The sequence below is a fragment of the Liolophura sinensis genome, chromosome 13 (assembly GCF_032854445.1).
Source record: "Liolophura sinensis isolate JHLJ2023 chromosome 13, CUHK_Ljap_v2, whole genome shotgun sequence".
Taxonomy (NCBI): domain Eukaryota; kingdom Metazoa; phylum Mollusca; class Polyplacophora; order Chitonida; family Chitonidae; genus Liolophura; species Liolophura sinensis.
This window is the reverse complement of record NC_088307.1, coordinates 15,496,539-15,517,534: the sequence shown is the minus strand read 5'-3', so window position 1 is coordinate 15,517,534 and position 20,996 is coordinate 15,496,539. Positions and strand designations below refer to the sequence as shown.

General features: G+C 43.8%; 1 protein-coding gene across 1 annotated transcript; it reads left to right on the top strand.

Annotated features, from left to right (window-relative positions):
* The first annotated feature begins 3,213 nt into the window (after positions 1–3,213).
* Positions 3,214–17,500, top strand: LOC135480797 (CHRNA7-FAM7A fusion protein-like). The gene is made up of 4 exons (XM_064760724.1): positions 3,214–3,283; positions 6,974–7,129; positions 15,535–15,734; positions 16,691–17,500. The coding sequence occupies exons 1-4, from the start codon at positions 3,265–3,267 to the stop codon at positions 17,111–17,113; spliced, it is 798 nt and encodes a 265-aa protein (XP_064616794.1). The 5' UTR covers positions 3,214–3,264; the 3' UTR covers positions 17,114–17,500.
* Positions 17,501–20,996: the final 3,496 nt, after the last annotated feature.

Genomic DNA, 20,996 nt, shown 5'->3' with positions numbered 1-20,996 from the left:
GGTTACACGAACGCATTGATTTTCGTTACTCTTTAGGTGGTTGTCAACTTCAAGCTCTGGGTATATAAATTATATGCCCTTACTTTCGCGTGATACCATGCCATACCACCACATGCAGCTTGAACTTTTCTCTTCAGTCAACCTGGCATGAGCAACATTTTTGGTGATGGTTTCTTCTCGCCGTCGTTTAGGTGAAATATTCATGAGTGCATTGTGAAGATCAATATAATGATAGATTAGTATTAGTATACAGATATATATTTTATTATTTTCACAGAAGGAGCAGTCTCAGGTGTTAACAGCAATGACCTGGATGAGATGGGTGAGTCGATCTGAACTTATTCAACACCCGTTTTAAGAAATGAATGATTTTGTTGCCGTGATATTTTGTGACATACATGCCAATTTAAACGGGAGTTGTCCATATATAGGAAGTTTCCAAAAGATGTCACGGCAAGATATCTGTTGCAAGGTATGACAAATTCTTCACGTTTTGAAGAGCTTACCCTGCAAAATAAAAACTTAGGTAAAGCTGTTTCACCATGTTCAACGCATGTCATTCGTTGGATGGCAGGGGAAAACTTTGAGATAGATATACATGACTAGTTTAGTCCTCTTACCAATGGCGTATTTCAAAAAGTTTGACGAATAGAAAAGATATAATTACTGGACAGGTGTGTTATTTTGTAATTTTTTTTAAAATAAAGCTCGTTGTAATCACGCTATTTTTAATACCAAGAGCACTTCGCCCCTGCACATTTGTGCCTTAGACCAACGTGGGAAATATTTACCAGTGTAAAATGCACAAAACAGCTTTGTTCAATTAAATAGACAGCCCTTTGTCACACGAATATCCCGCGATCCCCCTTGTAAGCAATCTTAGAACGTTCTCAGCGTGAGAGGAGGTCAAGTACTGGTTGAGACCGGGTATTTGGTGTCCTCGGCCTGCTGTTCTAGTGAGGTAGCAATATGATATGATTATGTCGGGTTTAATGCCAGTCTTTGCACCACCGAGCGTCATGCCTGATATAAACTATAGTTCAAAGACACATTAAATACGATGTGAACTGGGACCAATTTCACAAAGACATGTTCACATCAACTGCCCTCTCGCCGTCATATGACAGAAAAATTGTTAAGTACGACCTTAAACCCAAGCATACATACAAACATACAAAGACATGTCTGGCTTAATTCAAAATTTGATATGTAAATTCAGATATTATTTTTATGGAGTAACATAATAAATTTCATGTTAAGACGTGACAAAATTTGAACTTGAGGTACTAAAAATAAAGATTTTAACTTTTGACTTAAAGGATGAAAAGGTACTATAAAACAAGATTAAGGTTTTAAGTCAAAGACAGAATGATATGGAAAAGCAAAAAGAAGAGAATGTGATAATTTTTTAGCCATATATATTATATTTTTTGAATAACTCTTTTACTTTATGCATATTTTCCATCATTGGCCGGGAATTTTTTGTTATTAAGACGTCAGCAAATTCTCGTCAGTCAGGGAAACTTTCTGTATTCTGGATATTTCATGCTTACTCCTTTTGCTTTAATTTGACAAAAAAAAAGATGACGTAACAAGCAAAGCAGGTGGAAATAATAATAATAAAAGATGCACTAGCTTAATACAAACGATTGGTAGAAGTGGTAGGTATACCTTGATCTGGCACTTTAAAAGAGTATTTCTTTGACTTAATTTCCAGAGATGTTTTTCTCTGTTTGTTTCATGTTTTTCTCAAATCAGAATTCACCTACATTCATTCAAAGTATTCTGTGTTATTTTTTAACTGAATGTAAGAATTATTTCGAATTATTGGTCTGGCAATGAAAGGAAATTAAAACAGGTTAAAAGCCGTTAAAAGCAGTTATTGAGGAGAATGTAAATATAGCTTAATCAGGCCTTCATTAGATATATCCTTTGCAGGAAGCCGAACTCTTCCACACATCAGTGGCTTGTTCTCAAGTGATCTCACGGAATCTGATGAGAATGAGACAAATCATGTCAGTACAAATGGGAGAGGCTGACGTTTACATGAAAGAGCGCCACCTGTTGGTACAAAGTAGCGCTTTAAATTAATACCTCTGACTTTGGGCAATTTGTGAATAATGTATTATGTAGGTGAAAGCTTCTGTGCCGCATGGCTTTATGCTGTCATTACTTATACAGCTGTCAATTTGTAGAACCGCTGAATACTTCCAGTATCACATGACAATGAAAAATTCATGGTAACGGATTAATTAACGGATTGATTTTCAGAGTAGAATAGCGAATCACATACAACACATTGCTCTCGATTATGTGGCCATATTTTAATTTAGGTAGAGCTATAGTGCTTTTATCGGAGACAGTACATGTATTGTTTGATCCTATGCGCTGTATGCATGTATCGCAGTTGTGTTTATATCATTTAATAAACCGAATCGGCAAATCAAAACGGCGCGTGTTTCTACAGCTGCAACATATGGTGGGAGCCTTGGAGACTTACGCGACAGAAAGACGAGATTTTACGGTAGCTGTTAACTGCAGCGTTCAGTCGGCAGGAGCGAATGTGCAAGATGTATACTCGGTCCATTAACTACTTTAAAATCGCACCATTTAACCGCGTGTTTACGAAAGCCCTCGTCTCCTCTCGTCTAAACATGCGACAGGGGAAGAAAAGGGTTATCTGTTCTGCTCTGCTATTTTAACCATGCTTCAGTTATATTGCGCCACGATATTGCCGAAATACTGCGAAAGTAGCGTTAAGCCATCATTATTCATTCAGTCAGTCATATTGTGGTGGGAAAAGATGCCAAATGCTGACGACTGCTCAATTTTAGACATGCCGTGATTCTCGCAAGTACGAGACATGTTGAAAGCATTTGTCTAGTCTAAATCCAGAAATATGACAAAAACATGTCGAGGGAAGTAATGACCATAACTGATGAGCAATTACATAATTTTAGTTGCTTTTTGTCCGTCGAATAACCGTAAAGCCACAGCTGAAAGTTGGGTTTGAACAAGCGACCCATTCACTAAGGACTAGTTATCTTCTCGCGACGGAGACCTCCACCACGTTAAAACAAAACATCCTTTTTTGACTCAGGAAACCAGGCAAACTAGGTCAATTCAAATAAAATATTACCTTTCCAGTAAATCAGCCGTATCTCTCGTTGTTACAGACATGGGCAGATTGCCGACTGACCTGGGACCCAGATGTATGGGGAATAAATAACTTGTCAGTTTCAGCCGAGTTGCTGTGGATACCTGATGTCACAGTATACGAGGGGTAAGTGAAACTTTTCCCCGGAATTGCTCACACGGAAAAGTGACAAGCGAAACAAAATAGTCCACTGTGACGTGCGACATTTGGTCTCTCGTAAATTTATTTATTTTATTTGTTTGATTCGGGTTTCATGCCAAATGAAGAAATATTGTCGCTACCAAAGTTTTGCAATTGCTAGTAGCTATTGAAAGCATGATTTATTCACTATGTTCTTGTTTAACGATCGTGTCTTTACACGAACAGCTGAAAGTACCAAAGTTTTGCAATTGCTACTAGCTATTGAAAGCATGATTTATTCACTATGTTCTTGTTAACGATCGTGTCTTTACACGAAAAGCTGAAAGTTATTTGTCTCTATTTTTTAACGACATTTTAACTGTGTTCAACATTGATATTGTGTCCGACGATACACATATATATGTTAAGACAGTATAGCAAAGAGAGAATAATCGAGCGGGACCAAGCTGGCTCGTTCTGGAGAGTTTCTGTCAACTTGTCGCCTATATTCATCTTTGAGTAAAATCAGTCATCACTTTCGTCGTTGACACCTAACACCACAAGCTTTATATATCGATATGTTGGACGTCCATATTATTAGCTCGCCTGTATAAAGTACAGGCGTACTTATGCCGCACAATCACGCATCGGCGTCGTCGTTCAATGGTAGAGAAAGCACTGCTAAACAAAATGTTAAGGGTGATATTTGAAAAAATACTACAAGTATTGAGCTTAGGGTTTGCACACATGTAAAGCATAATAACTCGAGGGGGATATTCCATCGTTGATTGGGTGTGTGCATTAAATACTGTAAATTACTAAATTCCAGTATATTGTGCATTAGAATCAATGTTACACAGAATATTACGATTTGTATCTTAAAAAATATTGTATGTATTGACCTGCAGTTTTACATGTATAGAAAGCATATTGACACAAGGGGCTCTGTGAGCATGTTAATTTATTGTGAATTACCAAATTCACGATTTCAGTTTTTCATGTAATGATCTGAAGTTCTGCAGCCATGTGTCTCATACAGGCGAGCTCTTTGGTTACCTTCCTGCCAATTCTAAGTTGTAAATGTAGTTAGTATACCTTTTCTAATATAATAATGTTACCCATAAGCTTGTTTTTGAGAAGAAGAATCGCATCGGGTCACGTGATAGTTATTGTATAAAACCGGTGTCTTGCTTGGCAATGGTTTGGAGAGACATTAGTTTTCAACAGCTGCACCCATCACGGATACAGCAAACTACACGCATTAACAAAGCCTACACCTCTTCCCCGCGAGTAGACTAGACTGTATTTTTATTACAGAATTCCCTAACATCTAAAACTAAACACCTTTTAGTTGCGGAGTTACTTCCCAAGCATAAATTGCCGTCAACCGTGTGATCTCTGTAATTTGCTAACCTGTTGAGAGACTCGCCAAACCAATAGGGTTCATGGCAGTAACATGAAAATAACAACAGTTTCTTAACATATATATATATACCATGGCAGTTAGTGAACTTACCTCCATTATTCTGCGTTAACAAGACTTGAGGTCACGACCTTCATCAGCCTAAATGCAGACAGATGTATGGCCAGGGGAGTATCCCCTTTGACAGACATTTTGAGTGGTCACATAGATCACACGAATATAATACACAGGTCGAGATGGCGGCGGCAGTAGGGTAGACCCAGAAAATGTTCTTTTTGTCAGTTTGTTATGATTGTCATGGATTATTTTGGGTTACGCCAACCTAAGAAACAGGTTGGTTAATTTACAGGAACGTTCGATTGACATCGATCTATGCTAGGGAAGTTTTAATGGGGAGACATTTGGGACTGTCTGTCTCCGTTACTCTCGCAATTACGTTGCGATGAAAGCTGGTCTACTTAGCAACCACCGTGAGAACATCTAGCCACAAGAGATAAAATAAAGAGCGTTGGAAATCCGTCCTGCAACAAGGAGGCACAATATCTGCACCGCATGACGACGTTACACCCCTACCAATCACTCACTTCTTTATTAAGGTTAGATTATATTGAAACTTGAAAACAATTTCACTTATTGCTGTGTCAGAAACAGGGATAAAAGAAAAGTCGATCATAGTTAAGGTAACTGGTATCACTGTCAAAACACACTTTACTCCGCCCATTATTGGACATGCCCTGGTTTGTTTAATAATTTTGACGTCACCCGAGACAAATGGGGTTTTAATGTCGAAAACATGTTTAGGTGATCTTATGGTTACGAAAGAATTTCAGTTTGCATTTTCTTATATGGATGTCCAACTTATCAATGTGTAGAACTTGTCGTGTTATTTGTCTCTGGCTAAAGGCAATTTTTGCAATGAGTATGAGTGATGTGAATACTTATTCCACAAGTTAAATGAAACAGACTATCGCATAAAGAGTTGTTGTCACTGCAACCCATCGTTCCGTTACCACTAGTGCAGGCTGCGGCTTGGAACCAGGATATTGTTAGGTACTTTGCTCAAAGTGGCGGGTTACTGCCTGTTTTCTAACTTCCTCCAACCATATACCTAATCGCCGCCCTGTAAATCAATCATAGCCATCCATGTCAAATTCCATTATCTTTAAAAACAAAGAGTGAGTGAGTGAGTGCTTGGGGTTTAACGTCGTACTCAACAATTTTTCAGTCATATGACGACGAAGGAATCATTAGGGTGCATGCACGTGTAATGTGCCTCCTTGTTGCAGGACGGATTTCCACCGCTCTTTTATTTAGTGCTGCATCACTGAGACGACTTACCGAAGGCAAGTAAGCCGCCCCGCCCGAGCCATTATACTGATACGGGTCAACCAGTCGTTGCACTATCCCCTTCATGCTGAACGCCAAGCGAGGAAGTTACAACTTCCTCTTTTAAAGTCTTAGGTGTGACTCGACCAAGGATTGATCCTGGATCTACCGGTTCCGAAGCGGACGCTCTACCAACTGTGCTATCCGGCCAGTCTAAAAACAAAGACAACATGATGATATAGCCTTGCTTTAGACGGGTGGAAAGAGTCCCAGCCAATTTTTGCAGAATTCGTGTGACGTAATAAATGTTCTCCATTTAAAGAATTACTTGCGCCTGGTTAAAACTGATAACATGGCTTAGCATTATCTCACTTTGAACTGCCAAATCTAGGTTATACAACCTCCTACAAATAAAAAAGTGCGCTTTTGAAACTTTATGTTGGATGGTTTATTGATGCATATACACATCTGGTTTACTGCTTTCTTTTTTTTAACATGTGGTATGACAGTTGCCGAATTTGTCATCTCGCTGTAAAACTGAGTACATATCGTCTCAATATTTCCCAGGACAACCAAGCCTTTGCACAAGATGTTAGAGTATGCCGCACGACTTCACTCGGATGGAAAAATCAACTATAATTTCCCTGCCATGATCGACGCTACTTGTAAAATCAACATGGCAAACTTCCCATTCGATCATCAGACGTGTACACTCACGTTTGCTTCCTGGGTGTACACGAAGAAGGACATAGACATCTGGTCGACCAGCAGCTCGGGTGACATGAAAAATTACATTAACAATGGAGAATGGGACTTAATGAGTTTGATAGCAACGCGAGAGGAAAATGAGTACGATCACAATAACGACGTCTTCGTGGAAGTTTCCTTCGCCGTTGTTCTCGAACGGCGTCCCACATATTACCTTTTCAATATCATTTTCCCAACAGTTCTCATCGCACTGGTCGCCATTTTGTCTTTCTGTCTGCCCCCTGCGTCTGGAGAGAAGGTATCTCTATCCGTGACGTCACTGTTGACTCAAACCGTTTTCATGTTGATGCTGTCTCAGGAAATGCCGACTACGTCAGAGACGATACCGTTATTACGTAAGTTTCAATCAATCTATCTATCTTTTTTTTTTTTTTTTTTTTTGTACGCCACAGCAATCTAGGCTGTGGGAAAACAGAACCAAATCTGTCCGCAGTATGTAAAACATACCTACATCCTTACTGACAGGACCAGCCCATCATTATATGACTAAAACGTCACAACCGGCAGACAGATAGAGCCAGGACAGACACAAGAAACAAATATCCATTAAAATTAACAGTAAAACTTCCGCCTCAGAATAGGCGGAACTGCTGAAAACGTGAAGTTATGACACCAGGTCACGAACAATTGCGAAATTAAAATTGGACAACGGGCCTGCCGTTCCGCAGAACGCAAAGAATAGAATTGCGACACCAGGTGGTCTTAAATGTCGCCAACTTTCCCAGCCTGCGATGTCGTTCAAAAACAGTCAGCAAGTGGTACTGCAGGTCCCTGTGGAAAAGGCTGGGCACCACCTTAAGATGGTCGATCATGTGATTGTGTGCTACCACGTAGCACCGATGCCTCCAAATTGACCATATACAAAGAAACATTTGATCTCTGACGACCGGTTTCAATGAAGGCGGAACTTGTCTCAAGTCCCCCCACAAAACATCTTCCAGGCTTAACGAGAACCCTCGTCCAAGGAGGCGCCCAATTGTCCGTTCCAACATCTGCCACATGCTGGACGCAACCTGGCAATGCCACACAAGGTGTTCTACGGTCTCGTCCTGAGACGAGCACAAAGGACAGTCGGCAGATGCAGACAGTCCTGCTCGGACTAACTTATGCCCGACCCACCACTGTCTGTGCCACAGCAGCCAAACTGCCTCCTTAGCTCGGTTGTCTACCCCAGACTTCCAGAGCGATAAAAACAAGTTCCTCCAGGACGATGGCACCGAACCCAACTGTTGCCACTTCTGGACTCCGGCGGGGGTTACGTCGTTGTCCACCAGAAGGATCTGATACCATCTCCTGGAGGAAAGCTGAGAAAGGGACTGTTGATTAACTTGATACCTCGTCCGGCTGGAATTCGTTACAGTATCCGGCAGATTGAACCATGTCTTCGGTATTGCCCTTCGCACAGCTGCTAGGTGACGCCAATTGACGGACTCCAAGACCAGCCACATTCTGGTGCCTCCATCCACAATATCCGACAATCGCCGGATACTGGGCGTGGCCGTCTTACCAGGCATCAAAGGTCTTCCACCCTCTCCCAAAATTAGGGAATTTCCATACAAAGGCTGATCCAGAGCTTCCTGCCACGAAACCGGATCAGCCTCAGTCCGTTTCAGCTTAAAGAAGGTTTTCAGCTTTAAGCAGCCGGAAAAAATCAACCACAGCGTGGGGTTCACTTTTCGACGCCACAAGCCTCCGGCCTACCTGAGCCCACCGAGACGAACTCAACATAAGCCGCTCCAAAAAAGCCAGCTTTAAGGACTGAACCTTCTTGGGGATATCTACGAGGCCTAGACCTCCACTTGCCTTGGGGAGGGTACAAACTTTGGAAGAGACCAGAGGCTTTTTACTCTTCCACAAAAAATCCCGACACATCCCAACTAATGTGTTCTCCTTATCCGCCGGCAAGTCAAAAACTGAGGCAACATACCACAATTTCGACATTGCCAGCAAGTTTAACACAAGGACTCGCCCAACAATGCTTAGTCCTCTCTTGCTCCACCCCTTGAGGGTGCTGCCGACCTTCTGGATGCGGTCATTCCAGTTAACAGAAGCCGCGTTTTTTGCACCTTGTTTTACCCCCAAGACTTTGACGTGATCTTGTGACCATTCAATACCCAAAGGAGTATCAGCTCGACCCTTCCAAGCACCCACGAATAACCCTTTTGACTTGGATCTGTTGACTTTGCAGCCAGACGCTTTCTGGTACTTGCTCAAGATCGCCTCAGCAATGTGGAAGTCTTCATCATCTCCAACGAAGAGAGATGCGTCGTCGGCATACTGGGAGATTTTGATCGGTTCTTCGACATCAGGGACTCTCACTCCCTTCATGTCAGAAGACCTCACAACCACCCCAAGAACCTCTGCGGCCAGAACGTAAAGCAGGGGAGACAGAGGACAGCCCTGGCGAACTCCACGCTCGAGGAGAACAGGGTCACCTATAAAACCATTCACCATTACACGACTAACAGGAGACTTGTAAAGAAGCCGGATCCATTTACAAAAAACAGGCCCGAACCCCATCCGCTCCAAGACTTTGTGCATAAAAGCCCATTCCAAACGATCAAAAGCCTTCTCGTTATCAAGGCTTATTATTGCCGCCTCGATATCCTCGTGTTCGACCAGCTCTATAAGGTCCCGAACAAGGAAGCTATTGGTGAGGATTGACCTCCCTGGCACAGAACAGGTCTGATCACTGTGAACAACAAGGCCCATCACGGATCCAAGTCTGCGGGTTAGCGCCTTCGTAATGATCTTATAATCGGCACACAAGAGTGAAATCGGCCTCCAATTCCGCAGGTCCTCTTTTAGCCCCCGCTTGTGAACGAGCCTGACAAGAGCCTCCTGCATTGAATCGGTTAACTCACCCTGCTCAAAAGCCTCGTTGGCAACGTCCAGCAGGATAGGGCCTAGCACATCCCAGAAAGCCAAATACAGTTCGACAGGAAGACCATTGATACCTGGGGACTTGTTCAGCGTCATGGACTTTGCTGCAGAGTGCAGCTCTTCCAAAGTGAACGGCTGTTCACAGATCGCGGCCTCCTGAGGAGGCAAGATCTGGGAGATCTGGGAGATCAACTCCTCCATGCAATTTCTCTCAACTCCCTCTGAGGTGAAGAGGCTCTGGTAGAAATCGCATGTGGCCTGCAATAAATCCTTGGTGGACCGGACTGAACGGCCATCAGGAGTTGCTACTTCGCGGAGAAGTTTTTCAGTAGCACGCGACTTCTCCAAAGAACAGAAATAGCGAGTGGGGTTCTCGCCTTCCACCCGCCACTTGACTCTGGCACGAACGGCGGCTGCTTTATAAGCCTGTTGCTCACCAGCCCGCACTTTACGTTTTAGACCTTCCAACAGGTCAACTAGATGGGTCTCCCCATCACTAACTCTTTTAGAGACCTTGTTGTAATCCTTTAGGAGTTTACGTTGAGCCCGTTTACGGCGACGTGCCCTAGCCTTACTGTACGACAGTGCCACCCGCTTAAGCCCAGATTTGCCCTCCTCCCAGAATTCAGCAGCAGACCTAAAAGAATCCCTCTCTGACATCCAAGCGGCAAAATAATCTCGCATGTTCTTGTGAAACTTCGTCATTCAAAAGGCTGACGTTGAGCTTCCAGAACCCCGGACCTTTCTCTACCCAATCCCCTGAATCAAATTTGGCTGTGACCATAGTATGATCAGACATGGCAGTGGGTTGATGACCTGCATGAACCAGATGTGCAAGGAGATCCTTGCTACAATACACTCTATCCAGACGCGAAGAGTGCGCACCAGTTGGCGAGGTCCAAGTGTATTCATGGGCATCAGGATGAAGGAACCTAAAAGTATCCGACAGAGAATATGTTTTAATCAAAGTTGCCAAGGGAGCAGTAGACGAATCAGAAGCTACCGCGGCCGTACTTCGCCTATCAATTAGAGGATTTAAGACGCAATTGAAATCTCCGGCCAGGAAGACGTTGGTGTTTGAATCACCCAGAACTCTTTCTAGACCTTGGAAAAACCGACGACGGTCAGGAACATATGTTGGTGCATGTACGGCGACAAACGTAAAATCAAAGCCTGAATACTCCGCCTCAACCTTGACCCAACGACCACCGGGATCAGTGACAGATGACACTATGGTCCCCGAGGCGAGGAAAGAAGCAAGAAACACAATAGCCGTGCCCGCTCTATGATTCGAGCCGGAAGAGGAAAAGACTTTCCCTTTCACAGCTGTTTCAAACCGGGTTACGTCATTGACGTCAGTAAAATGCGTCTCTTGTAGAAAAGCAACATCTGCTTTTAATGACCTGAAAGTATGGCCAAGGGAAAATTGCTTCCAGTCCGAAAGCAAACCCTGACAATTTAGTGATACAACATTTAGAGCCATTATGGATCTATTTAAGTTTTGTTTTTCTCGACTTCTTGTACAGGGCAGCCTTGCGTGCAGCAAAGTCCTCCTGGGACAGGTAAATGACTTTCCTCTGTTTCCTGACTTTCTCAATTTTTGAGTCGCGGCGCATGGTCCGATAATGGACTCCTAAAGAAGTGGAGACAGGGACTAAAACCTCGCCTTGATCGTTTGCGTATGCCGGCATTGACTCGTCTAGGTCTTCTCCCGGAACGGAATCCTCCTTTTCCGACGTCGTGTCGTCCATGGGGATAACCGATCCAGAGGCTTCAATGCCGCTAACTTGGTCTTTTGAGGTGTCTACAAAAATGGCCTCTGAAGCGGTGCTCCATAAGGACTCATTTATATCTTGTTTTGCAACTGGCTGGGAAAAGGTAAATGACTGACTCCACAAGTCTTGTGAAGAGTCTTGCTCGGGAGACTGACCGGTCGAGCTGTACGGAACCAACGGTTTAGTGAAACTCAACGATACTTCCTCCTGTTGGACCTGGCTAGAAACTGATGAAATACCATCATTTGCATTTTTGTCCACATCATTTTCCTCCTCTTTACCTCCTTCATTGCTACCTCCCTCCAGCCCATCCTTACCATTATCCATAGCATCTTTATCATTCCCGTCCTCTGCCTCATTCACCTCATTTTTATCATCATTACCCACTACATCATTGCTACTCTCCTGTCCACCATCCGTATCCCCATTCACCATTTCACAATCATCCTCAGCCTCATTACTATCATCCATGTCATCATCACTGTCAACCTTTCTGTCATTATCTCCCTGCTCATTGTCATGATCATCATTATTCATATCCTCGTCGTCCTTATTACCACTATCATCCATCGCAACTGCGATGTCATCTTCATCTCCACTACTTGTCCCATTGTCACTACTCTCAGTGTCCAGATCTTGAGGACAATTCTTTTGAAAATGACCTTCTTGCTTGCAAATCAAACATTTGTTTCTCAGCGGGCAGTCATTTTTGAAGTGGTCTGTCGCCTGGCACAGGTGACAAGCTCGCACCTGCCCTCTGTACCAGACTGGTAACCGAAATGATGCTCCCACCCATATGGCTTCAGGAATGGTGGACGAAATGTTGCTCATCCATATTCTCCTAACCCCATTTTGCAAGGTTCTGTCGAACAGGTAGCATTCTCGCTCGACAGAGTGCACCGTTCCAAACTGTTTGAGAGCAGCCCCTATCCGTTCATCCGGAATCTCATAGGGGCTCTTCACCTTAACCAAAGTTCTGGATTGCTCAACTTCATAAACCGGACAGTTTACCCCATTAAGCACCAGATCTTCATTAAGCAGTTTTTGCTTGACCTCCTCATTGGCAACAGTGACATTCCACAGATCCCCAGTAACGTGGACCAAACCCCTCAACACTTTGGGTCCGCTGCCAATACGTTCCTGCAACCCATGATAAACTTCAATGGCTTTTATATTGCCTTTAATCCGCAATTTAAGGCTAAGAGGCCTTTTAATGCGGAAAGCCATTCTGGTGGTGGTTCAAAAAAAAAAAAAAAAAAAAAAAAAAAAAAAAAAAAAACCCGCCCAAAGGCGCTACCCGGCTGACACGTCCAACTGTGTGGACGGCCAGTCAGGTACTGCACTGTGTGCTCAACCCCTTCACTTGTCAAATGACAGTGGCCAATGAACTTCGTGCAAGAGTGCACGAATTTGCTGCCTGTTATTGACAAAAGCCTTTGTGTGCCCTGCTAGCCCGGGATGAATGGCGCTCGACCGGGCAAGTTGACCTTGTTCACTGTCCTATGCTGTAACCTGTATAGGCCTCCAACACAGGCCACGACAACTGGTGCCGGAGCCAAGCCGCGCGGGCTGGCCCACCGGCCACGCTGGCCAAACACCAAAACGTAAAAAAACTAGTCAAAAATATAGAATTTCTGAGTACAAACTATATCAATCGATAGCTTGTGACAAGAGAAATCCGTGAGTATCAGAAACACACAAGAAATCACTGGAAATCCAAAGAAATGGAACCTGACAGATGGAGCGATCTGACAACATGTCTGACCTCCAAAGCTCCATCTATCTATCTCTATCTCTCTATTTCTATCTCTCTATTTCTATCTCTCTATCTTTATCTATCTCTCTATCTTTATCTCTCTATCTATCTATCTATCTATCTATATATATATATATATATATATATATATATATATATATAGGATATGAAAATTCGTGACCCTAGATATAAAATTTATTAAACGAGAGTAGTAAATTTAGTTTTAGTAAATTTGTTCCTAGCCTTGCCGGAATATATATATATATATATATATATATATATATATATATATATATATATATGTAAACTCTGTCAAAAAAGAAACGCAACCCCGTATTTTAGATATTTTAATATTTAGTTTTAGGACGGCACAACCTTTTTCTTTTTGAAGATAGAAGTCAGAAATTTGGCAGAATAATAATCAAGATGGTCATGTTTAAAACTGTCTTTTCAAAAGTCATCTCACAGACACCAGTTGCTCACCAGGGGGCGTCTTCCTCAGTATTTCGTATGACCACCACGAGCTGCATTCACTGCACGGCATCTCCTTGGACAAGAACGGATAAGACGCCGGATTCTCTCCTGGGGAATGGCCCTCCACTCCTCCTGTAACGCAACTGCGAGCTGTTGAAGCGTCTGTGGCGGTGGCTGACGTTGACGCACGTGTCGATCCAGAGTATCCCACAGGTGTTCAATAGGGTTGAGGTCCGATGATTTAGAGGGCCACGGCAAGACATTGACGTTGGAATCCTGCAGAAAGTTCATTGTTGCACGTGCAGTATGACGCCTGGCGTTGTCCTGTTGAAAAAGCTGTGTTTGTCGGTCAATAATCGGGAGAAGGTGAGGCTGTAACACGTGGTTGATGTAACGTTGGGCTGTCAGGTTCCCTGGAACGATCACCAAGTCTGATTTCTGGTTGTACGAAATGGCTCCCCAAACCATAACACTGCCTCCGCCAAATCTGTCCACCTGCCGGACGCAGATGGGCGCAAAGCGTTCATGACGTCTCCTACACACACGCTGTCTTCCGTCGTGACGTGTCAAAAGAAAACGGAATTCATCAGAAAACCAGATGCGCCTCCAGTTTCGTAAAGTCCATATCCTTACGTTGTTGCACCACCTGAGTCGTAGGCGTCGATGTAAGGGGCGTAGTACAGGTTCAACAACTGGTCTACAGGCAAGTAAACCCGCTTCTTTCAGACGGTTCCTAATCGTTTGAGCCGACACTCTCCTCAAACCTGGTATTTGTGTGGCAGTCACGGTTGGTAGGGCATGCCGATTACGCAGGTGAAGGACCCGGATGTACCGATCTTGAAGTGGGGTCATGATTCTTGGCCTTCCACTTCTCGGGCGACCGTTGGTCGAATTAAAGTTGTTGTAACGGCTCCAAAGTCGGGATATCGTTGTTTTGTGAACACTTAGGTGTCGTGCAAAAGTACCAAAACTTTCTCCGGCTTGAAGACGACCAATGGCGATATTTCGGTCGGCAGCACTCAGTCGCGGCATTTTACCGACTGCTTTTCGTCGACGAATATATGAATAAAATACGAAAGCACATGGGCTTTTATACACGCCCACACTATAACTGCCATTGACATGATTTGCATGTGAATGGTTCTGTGTGCGACGTCAACAGAGTCAGTCCATGCGTTGTGATGTCATAAGCAATAAAATACACTCAGGAGAGAAAAGGCAGTTGTTTGGATGGTAATCTACATTAAAAACGTGTATAATTTCACTACATTTGGCTAAAATTTAGTTTGGAAGCAATAACTTTATTCGAACGAATTTTTGATATCCGAGGACAGGGGGTGCGTTTCTTTTATGACAGAGTTTACATGACGGAGTATAATACAGTAGATACATAACGAATTTGTTTATACCACAGACATGTCAAAAGTATGCTTTATACACTATATCGTTCAATACTTTAATATTTATAACAGAAATATTACATTTTACTACAAAAAGAATTACTGTCTATGTATGTGTGCATGTGTGCATGTATGCATGTATGCATGTATGCATGTACGTATGTATGTATGTACGTACGTACGTATGTACGTACGTATGTATGTACGTATGTATGTATGTATGTATGTATGTATGTATGTATGTATGTATAAGTGAAATTTGAATGTAATTTGAGTTGACACAGCTCATAACCGAACCGAAATGAATCCAATCGACTTTCAGTGCGCATGGAAGCGCTTTCACTTCGGAGTCTGGAGTGTCTATACCTGTATTCAATGCGAATGGATGCGCATTCTGTTTTAGTGTGTCAGGGGCTTTATAATAATATAACAATTTATATCCTTCAATACAGAGCAATACTTCGCTGTGATACTCTGTGTCGTGTCTGTGTCCACTATTCTGACCATATTTGTGCTAAATCTACACTACCGAGGTATCCACGAAAAACACGTGCCCCCCACCGTCAGGAAGCTGTTCCTCAACAAGTACATGGCCAGACTGTTCCATCCGTCCATCAGTCACCAGTTTGAAGACAGCACGGATACTGCTATGGTAAACCACCAGTTTGTCAACATTGATTTCTCTTTGACTCAAGTTAGCCTGGAATCGCCATGTTTTAGGTGAAACTTATCCTTTAACCCAGTGAATATTCTGATTCTTAAATCGAATCATACCATTTACGGTGGCTACATTTACACTGGACGATGGTAAAAACTATCATACAATTATTATACTGAATAATCAGATTAAAACCCGTTATTTCGAAAAAGAAATTCCACGTCTCTCTCTCACGTGACGACAAAGCGTGAGGGTATTTTCCCATGGCGTAGGGATTTGATAGTGTTTAGTGACGCCTTGTAATAGTTTAAGCTCGTGGGTGTTCACTATACTGATTTACTACTATTTTAAGTAGTTTGCTATTGAAACTAAATAGAAATTTAGAGAACATAATGATTTTCGAGATGAGGAGATTGTGCTCATTTATAGAAAAACTACATTTTGTCGGCGCAGGTTCTCTAGTTAATGCCTGTCGCGTATGGTGTATCTCATTATAATGTAAATCCACGGGATAATACATAATATATGTGCCAATTTCGAATGAAACTAAATAAAACATAAGTAAAGGAACACTACTCGTATTTAATAGAGGCGATTCACACTTGCATAGACATCAAACTAGCACATACCCAACGTTAGTAATCCAGTAAAGACCACTTGCTTTATTATATGCAGTAAATCGCCCGCAACAAACCACGAACATCGGCACAGGTTAAAGGTTAGAACACAGCGAGAAATGACACGCAACACATCGTCAACTGCATCAATTGCAGTTCTAACCATTACGACGGCCTTTCACTGCACGGAGAAGCCACTGAAATGCAGCCCTTTTTGTACATATGCTACAAAAGATGAACATAATATAATTACAGAATGCGTAAGAAAACGGTGTGTCATTATCGCTGTGCAGCTACAACATACATGCTAATGTTTACTGATTAATTTTTCAGACAGATGACTTTCTCCGGAAATCCCATCTAGTGTACAGAAATCACGCCGCAGTGCCACAGTTGGTCACCCCGTCATTAAACTCTCGTAGCCTGCTCAACGGCCTTCGGTTCAACCATGTTCCCATTGAGTCAATTTCACTGAACGGAACAACCACAGGTTTTAAAGCACAAGCGGATTCTGGGACACGCAACTCTCCTCAAGGGACACAGGATGGCACACTTCAGCCGATGGAGAAAGAGGTGCTCAGCGAAATGCTCACGAGAATTGATGAACGCTCTCGCAACAAAGAGATGTCCAAGGTCATCGCTAAAGAGTGGGTGGACTTAGCAACCATTCTTGACAGAATCTTTTTCTTAATTTGTTTCACAGGGTTTTTGGTCACATCAATTATCCTGTTTACACCGCATCATCATCAGTTTTAAGTGTTGATGTTGACGTTTTGTTTGAACCTTTGAGCCTCTAAATATTTTCTTGCCATTGTCAACAACATTGACCTTCAATGCAGTACCGAATGGCCTTGTTACCTTAATCCAAAATATCCACCCACCATAATGCTGGCCGCCGTCGTATAAGTGAAATATTCTTGAGTGCGGCGTATAACACCAATCAAATAAATAAATTAATCCAAAATACTGATTATTTACCTTAATTCAAAATATTAATTATTTGCCTTCAGCCTATGGCTCATTTACTCATTAGCCAGTACTGGTTCTGTAGAAAGTTTAAAATATTTCTAGATATGACAAATGGCTTCTTTAAGATATAGTTCAGTAATGTATTGTTTTTAAAGTACATATCTACTTCCACGACTTGGTGTTATGCTCTAATCATTGATTAAATTAACGTTGGTATAGTGACTGACATTTGCAGGGTTGGCCCAGGTTCTTGAAAATCCGTAAACACAATTTGTAAGGCTCAAGGTCCTTGAAAACTCTTGAATTTTTTTGACGGTTGTTGAATAGTCTTGAATTTAACGAGAATTCAGAAATCAGAGTCGAACCCTGTTCGTTTGAGCTATGTGTCAACATGAAGCGAAATCCTGTTTATTTCTTAAGATGACTGTAGAAGCAGTGGAAATGCTGGAGTGTATAGAGTTGGTTACATGTACTGACATCAGAGGATGTCAACGATGACCAGCTCATCGAAAGTTGTTGATCAGCGAAAGTTGAAATTCAGTTCAAATAGGTTGTCACCATTCTCCGCCTACTGCCAGCTCACCAAGAGCAGAATGCATACTCCCTCCTCACCCCAAGTGTAAGCGTGTTCATAAATATTTTTGTTTTTAAAACGGAAGCCTCATGTGACTCCACAAATGAAGGGATTAAAAGGGCAGTGCAGATACACTGACCCGGTTAATAAACGACGAACTTGAGCAAAATCATGTCTGAGTGAGAAGATGGCTACCGTATATAGTGCATAGTACTAATGGCATCGAGTTCAACAGAACGAATTTAATCAAGGCTTTGCAGCATCACGGCATCGAATGGCAATTTTCTTTCACAGTTCTATTAGCGCTTCTTTATTTGCCAACGGACAAGTATTAAAACAACCTGGGAAGAGGTAGCTCTAATTAACTACTGACACGACTTCTATTTTGTAGTAGCTGTCGTGAGATCAAATCAACAGCGTTAAATACTCTTCCTCCATATTTTGTATTTCTGACATTCATTCGGTCGACCAACAAGATAAATGTCGGAGTGTTAAATAAGGAGGGAGCTCGCTGAATTAATGTCGTGATCTCACGATGTTGTCAGTCAAGTAGGATGGGTAGATGATAGTAAGTATCTAGTTGGAATGTTGTAATAGAGGGTTCTTGAACTGGATATAAATGGGGATAAATCTTAAATTAGTGGCGTGGCTCAGTTGGTTAGCACTCCAGCGCAGCGTAATGACCCAGGAGTCTCTCACCAATGCGGTCGCTGTGAGTTCAAGTCCTGCTCATGCTGGCTTCCCTTCCGGCCGTACGTGAAAGGTCTTCCAGCAGCCTGTGGATGGCCGTGGGTTTCCCCCCAGGTAAACGGCGTAAAACACCAATCAAATAAATAAATAAGTAAATTAGGTCTAACGTAATCTGTGCGAACCCTGCATTTTTCCACTGACCTCCCTCGAAGGCTCATTGAGCTAAAGTGTCTGATCTCATGACGGCCAGTTAGTGAGTTGAAGCAAGACAACAAGAACTTCCTCAGTAACGAGGAGTTGGATGAATTGCTAGGTGAAAAGAAACTAGAATTCATTAACACCGGCAGGGCCATAAGGAATCTCCTCCGGGTCTGGCAGATGGGCGTACCCGAAGGTGTTTGGACGGACCCCGTAGCCTTCTTAGAAGAAATTCGAGCCAGTATTCGCCAGAAGCTAGAAGAAGAGATCCTGGCACTCAACGGGGTTAAGTTTCAACTAGGCCTCAGGGTTCAGTTGCGAAAGGCCCACGCCGATGGCAGTGAAGAGTATACCAGCCCAGTACTCCGCAGCAAACAGGAGGCCCTCCTAGAGGTCGGTAACATTGACGGGGCTCTAGATAAGGTCTTCCCGACCATCCAGGAGGCGCTAGAAAAATGGACACAGCAAAGGTCAGGGTGGGCTGTAAATAGCGTTCAAACACTCTGGCTTGACATTGCAAGGTATCAGCCGCCGAGAGGCGGGTCCTACATCCCCCTACCTGCACCCGTGAGTAACAAGAAAGCAGTCATCAACGTGAAGAACAAAGACGACGACTGCCTCCGATGGGCACTCCGGTCTACCTTATTTCCAGCCACCAGAAACCCTCATAGACCAACAAAGTATCCCACCAATGATGGTCTTGACTTTGGGGGGATCGACGCCCCCACGCCCATCTCTCAGATCTCTAAAGTGGAGGAAAAGAACGGCCTCGCCATCAACGTCCCAAGATGTACTCCATTCTGGAGGCAGGTGGAGCCAACATTAAGAAGGCAAAGGGCGTGAAAAAGGGAGTTGTGGAAAAGCGCATCCGCCATAAGCAGTACAAAGAGGCCCTCTTCGAGAAGAAGATCTTCCGACACGGTATGGACGTGCTGCGATCAGAGCGCCACCATATCTATGGATCTATAGGCAGCACCTGAATAAGGCCTCACTGTCCTCCTTCGATAGTAAGCTCTGGATCGCCGAAGATGGTGTCCACACCTTGGCTTATGGCCATAGAGATGCGGCACCCGCAGGGTGATGGGCTGGAATGGACATCCTCTTCGGGGAACTACTAGCGCCGTAGAACTCCATCCGGGGGCAAGCTGAGTATTGGGAGGCACTATAAGCAACTCCTCACGAACCAATCCCCGTCGCGGGCCATCCGACATATCGTCTAGATAGAACAGCACGGGTTCATTAGGCTTTGTGACAGAGCGCCCAAGCCGATATATCTGTAGAGACCACACAGGATCAGTCGCGCGACGGCGGCCGCCCTCCAGCTCTCCCGGCTGATAGAGATAACGAACGCCAACACCCTCGGGGATCTTCCTCTCATTAAGTCCAACGGGACGACCTGGAACCGTCGAGGAAGGCTTATGGGGCACCCCTTTTGCCTTGATGGCGTCTTTCGGCTTTTTACCGATCAGTCTCGTTGCCTCGTTATTCAGAGCGGCCACAACAGAGGGCAGCCGAGCCACCCATTCAGTAGACCGGTGTTCGGGAGGGAGGCGCATCTCCTGGGCGTACTGATGTCCAAAGAGCCGCTCAGCCAGAGTACGGTTGAAACGCTCCACTATGCCTTGGTCTCGGTGGATATCCACGCGGCCTCGGCGGACTGTGACATCGTGTTTGGCCAGCAGTTGACTCACCGCACCCATAAACTCGCGCCCAGGGTCAACTTGGAGAAGCTTCGGCCATCTCAGGGGTCCCCGCTTGTAAATGCGAGAGAGAGCATCAGCGACTTCTTTGGAATCTTTAGTAGCCAGAGGTTCCGTCTCCTTGTAGCGAGAAGCGACATCAACAACTGTCAGCGCGTACTTATACAGCTTCCGGCCTAGCCGATCATGTGGTAGAAATAGAAGATCAGCTTGGTGGATGTCTTTCGGCGTGGAAACATCGAACATAGTCCTCGGTATTTTTCGGGGACGAGGCAGGTATATCTGCCAGATAGCCTGCTTTTTCAGCCAGGCTCGGCCCACATCTTCGGAGACTTTAGCCGCAGTGGCAAGTTTTTGGATGGCTGCGCGGCCCTTCCAGTACCCACGAGGGCTGTAGTAGATATTTGCCAGGCGAGCAGACACCTTACTAGCCATGTCATCAAGGTATTCTAGCAGCCCTCTAACAGATTTGCGACGAAAAAGATGTTAATCATCGCGGCGCAGAACC